Source organism: Ictidomys tridecemlineatus, chromosome 12 (assembly GCF_052094955.1).
Source record: "Ictidomys tridecemlineatus isolate mIctTri1 chromosome 12, mIctTri1.hap1, whole genome shotgun sequence".
Taxonomy (NCBI): domain Eukaryota; kingdom Metazoa; phylum Chordata; class Mammalia; order Rodentia; family Sciuridae; genus Ictidomys; species Ictidomys tridecemlineatus.
Genome location: NC_135488.1, coordinates 61,102,707 through 61,114,281, shown reverse-complemented (window position 1 = coordinate 61,114,281; position 11,575 = coordinate 61,102,707). Strand labels below are relative to the sequence as shown.

Below are 11,575 nucleotides of genomic sequence, written 5' to 3'. Positions count from 1 at the left end.
CAATATAAAAACCGAGGTTTTAGGTCAGGGGAGGACTTAATACTAAGTTCCAGAGTGTTGGACCAAATCTCTTTAAGTTGTTCCTTCTGTTTTTAAAATTTGCTTTAGAGGCTAAAACGATGCTGAGACTACAAGCTAGAATTAAATGGATGGTATTATGAAGAGAAAATAGTTATCAAGCCTGGGAACAGGAGAGGCAAACAGCATTTGCCTAATTATAACTGAATATTGGAACTGAATATTTTAGTATGTAAAAATTATATTGTTATAAAAAATGATTTTACCACACACTCTGAATTTGATCTGGAATGTCACTACAGGCCCACGTGTTCAAGGCTTAGTCTCTAGCTTGATACTAGTGGGAAATGGTGGAACCTTTAAGAGGTGGGGCCTAAACCAGGCACAATGTTGTATGTCTATAATCCCAGCTACCTAGGAGGCTGAGGCAGAATGGTCTCAAGTTCCAAGCCCCCTGAGCACATGAATGACAACCTGTCTCAAAATAAGACTTTAAAAGAGGGGCTGGTGATAGCTCAGAGTGCTCCTGTGTGCAATCCCCAGTCTGGAAAAGGTGGGGGTGCCAAATAGGAGATCTTCTGGACATTGAGGACATGGGCTTGAAGAGGATAATAGGACCCAATACCTCCTCTTCTCCTCCCTTCTTTCTGCCTTTCATCTAGGTCATGACATAAGCAACTTTTTCCATCATGTACTCCCTTTCATTATTTGTTGCCTTGCCACAAGCCCAAAAGCAACAGGGACAACTGACTATGGACTGAAACATCTAAAACTGTGAACCAAATAAACCTTTTCTCTTTTTAAGTTGATTATCTCAGGTTTTGGTTACAGTAAGAGAAAGCTAACTAATACATCACATTCCTCCTGGCCTTACACATACCACCTTCATCTTTAGCAGCTATGGAATCTCTTGATATCTATGAGAACATAGGGAATGATCTGGCTTACAATTACTTAGTATATAATCTTAGTCTCCTATTACATACCAATATTATAGAAGTAAGTTATGTGAGGTATGAAACTGATCTAAAAAGAAAAAAAACTTGAAAACATTTACATAGTCCAAACCATATCTTTACTGCCAAACCTTCTATAATTCTTTCTGAGTTAAGCATTATTCCACACAAAACCACCAAAAATCATATTTCATAAAAAGCACTGGAGGAGATGGGGAAACTATGTCTATAAATGCAATATTAATGTTTATATATGATATTTTTTTCTTCATAAGAGGTTTTCTTCTTACAGGCTTTTGACATCATGAATCACATAGTCTCTACTCACTGTCTCTAGGGAAGTCCCCAAATAGATCAATCCAGGCATCCTTATAGGCTTACCACTGGGCTGAGATTGTAGCTCAGTGGTAGAGCCCTTGCTTAGCATGTGTGAGGCACTGAGTTCAATTCTCAGTACTGCATATAAATAAATAAGTTAAATAAAGGTCCATTGACAACTAAAAAATATATTTTTTAAAAAATCTAATGACCGTGGAAAATTATTAAATCAATTGATTTATTCCCCCAATCCAGCTCAGTCCTCATATACATATCATTACTACTCAGTCCTGAGTTACTTTATCACAGTTAAAACATAAGTTAGTGAAACATGCACTTTCCAGGGGATCAAAAGCAAAAGCAATCTAGATCAAGTTTGGCTGAACACAGACACACCTCGTTCTTGGGTACACAGTATAACTTACCACAATGCTTTTTCCACATGCCTTTCTTTCTCTACAAATCCATCAAGTCAAGTTAATTCATGATGCTTCACCACAAACAATCATCAGTAGAAAAACATGGAATATGTCTTACAGTGTTGGATTCCTTTAAAATATGACAAAGAATAAGTTGAGTTGAAAATCCAGAGCCTTTAAGAGCCCTCTACAGTCTCCAAATACACTAATGAATGACAAAAATAAGATGATATGACATAAAACAAAATAAGAAAACTATATTTAAGATTTTTATCTTCATTGTATAGAATTCATGGTAGTTTGTGCACTTTCTGGCTAGCTCCATTAATATACATAAATTACAGGCTTGGTGGCATAACACCTGTAATCTCAGCAACTCAGGAGGCTGAGGCAGAAGGATCTGAAGTTCAAGAGTAGCTTGTACAATTTAGCAAGGCCCTAAGCAATTTAGTGAGACATTGTCTTAAAATAAAAAATAAAAAGGGCTAGACACAATGGCAAAGTGTTCCTGGTTTGAATTCCCAGGACCACCCCCACCCCCATCCAAATTGTCTATTTTAATAACACAAAATAAGATCAAAGTGTGTTGACTTCTTTTTGACACACAAAAAATCCATATTAATCCTCTTTTTCTTTATCCTCGCTTTCCCTATATTCTACTAATGTTCTCTTCTAACCATTCTCCTCTCCATTTTTCCTGGCCTTACATGCAAGTATGGCAGATAAATAATGTGAGAGGCCCAAGATTCTACAATGGATGTTTGCAAGGGGGGAGAAAGTTATAGTAACTGCCACACTGGATTCACTTACATAAGAAGAGAGAAATAATCCTCAGTGCCTCTCACATATGAAAGAGGTTGATGGAAGGATGTCTATGTGACACAAGGAGCTATTTGCAGAAAATTGTGGGTGAAAGAATTGTGATCAAAGTCCAGAAGAGGGAAATTTTACAGTCAGCTGGGGCTTCCACTTCTCTAGTATTTAATTCTATTGTTCAGAGTCCATTTTTCAAAGAATCAGTTCACAGAAAAGAAGACCCCTGCTTCTGAAGTCAAAAGAAAGTAATATCAATGAGTTTAAGAATGCAGAATCAAGGCTTGTCCATGAAACAATGTCTACAATGAAGAGGGGTGGGGGAAGGAGAGCAGGAGAGTTACCAGTCCAACCTGACCCAGCTTAGTCCAAAGAAAATAGTATTTAAGAAGAAACTAAAGAGAAACTTGGATCACATTATTCCTTAGAGGGTACTCTCAAGGAATTTCTCCCTACCCTTAAGTTATGAAAGAACTCTTTAGGGTTGGGGTTGTGGCTCAGTTGTACAGCATTCACCTAGCATGTGTGAGGCACAGGGTTTGATCTTCAGCACCACATAAATGAATACAATAAAGGTATTGCATCCATCTATATCTCAAAAAAAGAAAAAAGAGTGTTTTAACCCCCTTCTTTCGTCCTTCAAAGCTGCAGTAAGTTCACTCACTAATCAGATCAACTTCTATGGTTCCAGAACCACTATACTTGCTCAACCTACATGTCTCTTCCTTCCATCTCCAGGGATATTAACTGCATATGTAAATATAATTATGTACTACATATTACCTATTATAATGTGTAACATAATAAATAACATATTCATAATATTTTAATGAAGATTAAGAAGGAACACTGCGATGATAACCCTAACACAAGCACCTGGGGAAGGTGGGCATATCATGTCCCTCTTGCAGCCTCCCCAGAGTTGGGCCATTTAGTTCTATTATAACTCTCTTGTTACTTTCTCTACCCAACCAACTCTTGTCATTTTCTCTACCCAATCCCACCTTCTCGTTGGGAATCTGACCTCCCTATTGGCTACCTCATACCTTTAAACTATCAGTTTTGTGACATCATCCTCCCCCCAAACCTATTGCCACCTAGTAGAATCTTAGGGTTTCCATGCAGTTGTAAACAAATTTGGATCATTTCAAGAGACCAGTGACCAGTAAGCAACATCAGTGTGGCAGGAGGATCTGGGAAACATGCATTCTCTAGCCTTAGCCACCCACACATCCTCTGGGATGGTCTCCTCATCCTTTGTATCTGCGATTGATGTGACCTCTTAACCATGTCAGGTAAGGTTTTAAAGTTTTTCATTGACTTTTACCTGCTTAAATTTACTAATGGAATCACAAGAGCTTGGAATAATAGGGGAGAGGATGGAACTAGAAATCTGGACATCGAATTTCATTTTGACTTTGACAGGTACTAGGTAGGGACTGGACCATCTTTTACTCTCTCACAAAATCTGTTTCCTCATCTGCTACAGGAGGATAAACACACTGCCCATGCTCTGGTCCTTTTATTTTCTAATATTGAATCTTAAGGGGCGTGTGTAGGGAGAATGACATAAGATTTTGGGGGTATGTTTGTTTGAACAGAAAGAGAAATCCTAGGTGGGGTAAAAAACTAGCATCAAGTACCAAGAGTTTTCCTCTATAACAGTCTCCCTCCACTAAGATTTCCACTTCAGTATTTCAAATTTAGTCCTGTTCATAAAAGGGGCATTCACATATTTCAGAGTTTTCTGTTTAAACTAGGCGAAAAGAGAAATAGGGAGAGGGGAGCAGGAGGACAGGGCTGTAAGAAGGCAGATGTTCTCGGGGAAGCAAGTTTGTGGCTGTTGAAGCACAGGGCAACAGGTACTTGGTGTGTGTGTGGCGGGGGGTGGGGCGGGGAATATAACAATATGGAAAAGAAATGTGAATATAAAAGAGATGAAGAGCATAGAGATGGTATCAAGAAAAAAGAGGTTGGTTGGAATGGAAGGAGGAGGAGAACCAAAGATTTTAAATCAATGCAGAGAGCATAGAGTGAAATCTTCCCAGTGCTGGAAAAAATTAGGCTGGTTTGGAAAATGTTTAAATTAGTGGACTAGCAAGGAAACTAAGGCTAGAATTAGGGTATCACTGGGGAAAGCAGTTTATCAGAAAATTCTTTTGTTTGTTTGGGCTTTTTTAAATGGCCTTATTGAACACAGATGACCTTGACAGTTTGAATATGAACATTTTAGAAGTAAGTTTTAGAAATGATTCTTCCTATAAACATGCTAATTAAAGTGCTTATTGATAGGGCTGGGGAAACAGCAACTTTCATGTCCTATTTTATTCTGATTTTTTTAACTACATGGATTTTGAAAAAATGATGTGCCCTAATCTGCATCAGAAGGACACATTCCTTTGTATGATAGGTAGTCTTTAAGCAGAAGACTGGTTTTTTTTGTCTTTATAATAGTTTCATTCTAAAACAGAGTTTATACAAATAGTCATTAATGGTTTTTAAACCTAAGAACCAAAAGAAAGACCTATGTAAGAATAGAAAGTCTTCCATGTTCATCAAAGATAATTTTTTGAAGGCTTTGGGGTTTTTCTACATTTCAAAGAATTGTTTTGGGCTGGGAGTGTAGCTCAATGGCAGAGTGCATGCTTCACATGTGGGAAGCCTTGGGTTCAATCCCCAGCAACAATAAACATGAAAAAAATTGTTTTAATTGTATTATTGTACTCTAGTGGTAATAGTTTTATCAGACTTTGACAAAAAAGATGATTACAAACTAGGTTTGCAGAATAAATAAATATAACTTTTATGATTTTTAAATTTTTTTTTTCTGTTTTTTTGATAACTGACATTTTTATCAAAAGATGTTTTTATATAAATTGAAATATGTACCTAATGGGATTAATATCCTTTACTTGATCTGGTTAAGAAGCACAGTGATGAAATTATTTTATATTTCTTCTTTTGTTCTCTAATTTGTAAAAATTTCCTTCCTTCCTTCCTTCCTTTTTTTTTTCCAGTGCTAGGATTGGATTGAAAACAGGGTCTCATACATGCTAGGCAAACATGCTACCACAAGTTATATCCCCAGCACATTATTTTGTTTGTTTCTGAGATAGGATCTTGCTACATTGTCCACAGTGGCTTTAAATTCCTGGGCTCCAGCAAATCCACTGCCTCAATCTCCTCAGGGATGGGACCAGAGGCCCACTCCATGATGCCTAACTTCATAGTGGATTTTTTGCTTTTGAACATGGCAGGATTGATTCTGGCTTTGTTTTTTGAAGTACCAGAGATTGAACATAGAGGCGCTTTACCAGTGAGTTACATATCCCAGTCCTTTTAATATTTTATTTTGATAGTCTCCTAAATTGCCACAGCTATCCTCAAACTTAAGATCCTACTGCCTCAGCCTCCTGAGTAGTGGAGATTTCAGGTGTGTGCCACTGCATCTGCCTTTATAACCCTTTTTTAATATTTATTTTTTAGTTCAAGGTGGACCCAATATCTTTATTTTTATATGGTGCTGAGGATCAAACTCACTGCCTCATGAATGTTAGGCAAGTGCTCTATCACTGAGCCACAAAACCAGCCCTTTATATTCTTTTTATTGAAATATTTATCTACATAAATTGTGGCTACCTATATGTTCACTTTTATTGAATTTTGCTGCTTATTACACACTTTTTGATGAGATAGTTTATTTGTGAGTATGTACTGGTTAGAAATTCATTTAAAATCACCTTTAATTGTGGGCAGTATTTTGGTCAACAGTATTCACTAAAATAAAGTAAAAATACTCATTTTCATACTATTGCAATGCATGATAACAGAACTTCATTTGTTAGTAAATTTGCTATGCTTTGATGTTTGCTATATATCTAAATGTTCATTAGAATCTAGTTATTCTTTTTAGTTCTATGTTGATTTTCATTTCTATCTCTCCAGAACTTACTATATCTTCCTCTGTGTGAATCTTATGTAGTGTCACTCTTATTCACAGAAGAATTATCACTGTTAATATTTTTGTAGTCATCTTACAGATGAGTAACCTGAAGCTCAGAAAGCACAAATAACTTTTGTTGTTGTTGTTGTTGTTGAGAAACTTAAACTCAGAAGCCAGGCTTGAAAAGGATAAAGAATGACACTTTAAATTTACCATTTGGATGTTAACAGTGAACTCTAGGAAATTTAATGTGACCTGCACAAGCAAAATGAGACTCTGAAGATAACAGTGGTGAGACAAGTGTTGTTTTCTATAAACAGGAAAAATAAAATTCTATTTCACATGACTTCTGTTTTTTTGTTTGGAGCACAGAGTCCTGGCAAAGGAGTAAGTTTCTGAAACATGGTGTTGATTTTGAGCAAGTCAATCTTCTCTGACCCTCGGTTTAATCACTAGCAAACTGATAATGTTAGATGTTCTCTAAATTCTAAAATGCTTCAGTTCTAAGGAAAAATACATGAGTCTATACTAGTGCAGGATCAAAGGAAAGATAGGACAGGGAGAAGGATGCTTTTAGGGACCAATGTGTGAGGCAGACCACTTGGGATTTCTGAGCCCAATATGAGAGAAAAGGTAATTGATCACAAGAGTACCAAACTGCTCCAACACTTGCAGCCATCCAAAATGGTTTGATTTGGGGTACATCTATGATTATTAGTATTAGAGGCTTCTTGACTGATGCAACATTCAGATAATACTGTTCCTTAAATATTGTAAGTATCTGACTGTCTCATCAATTTTTTAATTATCCTCTTGCAGAAAATTTCCAAAATTCTTCTTTACATGGAAATGCTGATTCTCTGCAGCTCTCTCTTCCTGTGGTGATCAATGCAGCTTCCCTGATAGGAAGTGTCTGCAACTTCTCCAGAGCCTCTGCTCCAGCTGCCACTTCAGCATGGTTATTGCCCTCAACCTGTGGCACCTCCTTCCAGCCACTCATGGGCAGTGCCTACCTTTATCAACATTCTAGCACAGCCATGGTGTCTGGGGTTACTGGCCAGAACCAGATCCCCATGGCATCTGCCTCCTATCCAAGTATTTTTGAGTGGGATATCACAGGAAATGCTGAAAAGAGCTCATCTACACTCGGGGACTTTACTCTGACTGTCATTGACCAAAACACTGCAGGTTGTTCCAGGTCAATGACAGCCCAATATGACAAAACTTCTGATGCCAATGTCATGGTCCCTGTGTATCCAACACTGTCAGCCAGGCTTGTCCAGGCAGCACCATCTCAGAATCCAAATAAGGATCATAGCCTGTCACTTCCCTACCAAGAAGGAAGCCAGGTCTACTACTATGATCAAAACTCTCTGGGGACTCTGCTCTCTGGAGATCATGGCCCCTGCCTGCAATCCTATGGCTCTGTGCCATATGCAGGAAGTAGTGCTGCTGCCTCTCAACCAGAAATGGTGACAGTGCTGAAGGAGGTTCAGCCCACAAATGTCCTACCATCAGTCTCTACCCATGGGATCTACTACTCTTTGCCTACTCAACCTATCACAGAAACAAATTTTCAAGGTGAGTACAAACAGCAAAAAGTGGGAGTCATAAGAACAGCATTCAAAAGGAGGGTCAAATCTACAGCTGGTAGCTGTGGGTTCACAGATCCTTAGAATTTAAGTCCTGAGATTTTAACTACTATCCTTGTTCAATACTCCCAATCTCAGTGTCCATAAGATGAAAATGCTTGCATTTAGGAGACCTCCAGGAGCATACTTATGGAGGCTACTTTTCACTGCATTGGCAGATTGGTCCCCCTACACCACAACATTATAAATTTATTTCCCTCATTTTACTTTGGTCTCCTAGGAAGATACTTCAAAACTTACCATGGTACTGAGAGATTAACTGTTCCCTAATTTACTCCAGGACTTAAACTTTGTATTCTGAGAAGCTGCCCAAAGAAGGGGGTCTAAAACCCTATCTTTTCACATATATTTCATGAGCAACAGCTCCACTCTCTCCTAGTTCATGGTGTTAAGTGTTCTTACACTCCGCAGAGAGTGGAGAGAATTGAGAGGCCCCTATATGAGCAAGAGAGACTTCATAAAACAGTTTTTGTGCATCTCCCACAGAGTAGTCAAGTGCTCTACCAGTGAGCCATGTTGCCATGAAGATGTGCCAGCCCAAAACTATGACATCAAGTGATAACCTGTAACTAACAGGCACCTCCTGTTCATGGTCCTTAAAAAGTGATAATAGAAATGCCTTATCCACAGTTGCCAGATTCCCTGATTAGTGTGTTGCTGGGATGGGGGAGCATCCAACTTACCATCTTCCTTGATTCCTTCCTTTGCAGTGATGGAAACTTCCCTAGGGATGGAGGCTTCCTTGGGATTGCAACCTCCAAGTCAGACATTTTGTCTGCCACAATCTCCAGAATTCCCCAACTCCTGCAGTAGCAGAAATATCCAAATACTTGAGAGGAATCCACCAACTGCACTTGGGGACATTTCCATAATAACTCCAGTCCAGAGTTCTTCTGATTTCTTGGCATTGCCTCCAAATCAAAGCCAGGAACAAACAGAGATTAAGAATTTGTGTGAGATTAAAACCATGCTCTCAGAGCCACTGGATGCCTACCAGATTGCCATGGAGAACCAGGATCCTCCACTACTCCCTTTAGACATCCCAGAAATTCACCAGCTTCTGGCCTCCATTGGTCCTCTGGACCAAGAGGAGAAGCCACATTCTGAAAATATCCATCTGGGAAACAACATCCTGAGTCTTGAGGACCAAGGCCCACTTGAAAATGGGATTGAATTTAGCAGTGGTTTTGCAGACCTCACTGCACTGGTGGAGGATATTCTCCTTCCTGAGCTTTTCAGTTCCTTAAAAGACTTTGACCAACCTGAATGTCCCACAACATCAAAATCCAATGACACCAGAGCCATCATGGTGAATCAGGGGCAGGAAACCACAAGTGCCATTAAGAGTCCTAGTGATCCAGTGAAGAACAACAAAAATAAAGCTTCAGAGTCTCCTGATGGAACTCCTCAGGCCAAAATGCAGCCAAGGGACCTAGAGTGCACATTGGAAGGAGAAGGTGCTCACGGGGATGCAGACAGTATTGGGGCCCCTGAGCACACATCCAAGCACTCTAACAGCAAACCTCAGAAAGCTGCATCCAGCAGAAACAGCAAGGCTAAGTGCCATGGGCAGGAAAAGACCAAGAGGACCAGAGAAAACAACTCCAGGAAAGCCGAGGAGAAGCAGCAGCCAGGCAATAAAGTCAAGATGGAAGAGAAGCCAACTGTGCCCAAACTAAAGCGGAAGAGGAACCAACCTGAGCTTTGCCAAGAGACCTTTAAAAAGCCTCGGAGCTGTCCTGGCATGCACATGCTGGAGTCAGTGCAGGTTTCCCATGCACTGGGGAAGAAGAATGATAAGAAAACTGGGCTCTCTTCCTCCCGGGCCCCGGGAAACTCAGGCAGTACCCAAGGCCCCCGTCCATGCCCAGCTATGAAACCATGGCTTGCAGTTAAGGGTCCTGAGAAATCACAAGTCAAAGCCCAGAGCCCAGATATCAGTGCTGAAAGGGAGGGTCCCTCTCCACCTATTTATGAGCCTCCACAACCTGGGAAGGTTAAATTGGTACCTTTGCCTTTTCTGACCCTGGAGAAACCTCCACCTCGACCAGTAATCAATCAGAGGCCACAGTCTCTGGCCTCAAGGAGACCCACTGCGGCTTACCCTGCCCAGCCTGGCCCTGCTAGCTCAACTCAACCCATGGCAGTCAACCAATCCCAACCAGCTACTGCCAACCCATCTTGGATGCATCCTGCCAAGCCAGCTCAGCCAATTTTAACTAGTGCAACCCAGTCTGGTTTGACCTCTTCTACCCAGCCTAGTGCCCCTCGGTCTGCTGCTTCTAGGCCTGCACCCTACAAAACATCATCTTGCACCTCTCTCCAGTGGCACCCTATTTCCACTATTTTGACCAAGCCCCAGTCACAACTGCCCAAGCCTCAAAACCAATATCTACTCCAAGACTTTGCCTTACAACCAATTCCATGGAGGAAACCCAATGTTCCTGGGCAAGTAGTATCAACTCCCATCACCAAACACCAGAGGCCAGAGCGGGAAGCCATGAAGAAGAAGGCTCAACAAGAGCGTGAGAATGCTGCCAAGTACACTGCTTTGGGGAGAGTGCAGTTTTTCATCGAGAGGGAAAGAGAGATGGAAATTGCTCGTTACTATGGTTACACAATGTAAGAGCTGCTAAGATTGATGGTGCCACTTAGGGACCAAAGAGCAGATAGATAGATACAAATTTATTTATGCTCATATGCTTTCAAATTTTAATGGAATTAAACAAATGTAATAAATTGACTAATATGTAAGTAATAAAGAAGACTTCTGGTACCACTGAGAATTGATGGATAATAAAGAGGCCTTGTGGTACCCACTTGTGTACCAAATAGTGTTTCATATATGGACATATATAGATAGAAACCAATATTTCATTCTGGTATAGTTTCAAAATATAATAAAATCGAATAAAAATTTGTATAATTGATTGATACGTAATATAGAGTCTTTCTGCTGGTACCATTTGAATGCCAAATAATTTTCCATATATGTATACACATAGATACAAATTTATTCATTGATATATTTTTAAAATAACAAAATTGAATAATGATATATAATGGAACTGATTATAGATAAATAATAGATAAATAATAAAGAGGACTTATTTATTATAGATAAATAATAAAGAGGACTTTTGAGGTTTGAATTGCTGTTAAATGGAGTTTTCTTTGGTAGAGGTGGGGATCAAAGCCTGCATGAGAAGAAAGGAACTCAAAGTTGGACAGGATATAACAGGCATGAAACACAGGAAGTGAAGAAAGAGGAAAGAGTATGATCCAGTACTAGGAAGGGCCAAAAGAACAAATTTATAAGAAGAATCAGGAATGAGTCAAATGGCAGAAGATACAAAGTTTGAGTTTAGGGTTAGAAGCATACAATCTGAAATAAGTTGAAAATGGCAGAAGATGGGTTCAGGTTGACCAGAAGAAATGCAAAAATCAAACAAAAAA

General features: G+C 39.5%; 1 protein-coding gene across 1 annotated transcript; it reads left to right on the top strand.

The window, feature by feature from the left end:
• The first annotated feature begins 3,726 nt into the window (after window positions 1-3,726).
• LOC101956542 (uncharacterized protein C2orf78) lies at window positions 3,727-10,745 on the top strand. Its single transcript, XM_005322169.4, has 3 exons — window positions 3,727-3,806; window positions 7,270-8,048; window positions 8,830-10,745. Exons 1-3 carry the CDS (start codon window positions 3,727-3,729, stop codon window positions 10,743-10,745), a joined length of 2,775 nt encoding a protein of 924 aa, XP_005322226.2.
• The last annotated feature ends 830 nt before the right edge of the window (window positions 10,746-11,575 follow it).

Excerpts from the sequence above, each read along its gene's own strand:
- LOC101956542 (XM_005322169.4), top strand. The coding sequence starts at position 3,727 with ATGCATTCTCTAGCCTTAGCCACCCACACATCCTCTGGGATGGTCTCC. Across the intron at positions 3,807-7,269 it reads TCTGCGATTGATGTGACCTC|TAATTATCCTCTTGCAGAAA; the intron begins TTAACCATGTCA and ends TCATCAATTTTT. Across the intron at positions 8,049-8,829 it reads CACAGAAACAAATTTTCAAG|TGATGGAAACTTCCCTAGGG; the intron begins GTGAGTACAAAC and ends CTTCCTTTGCAG.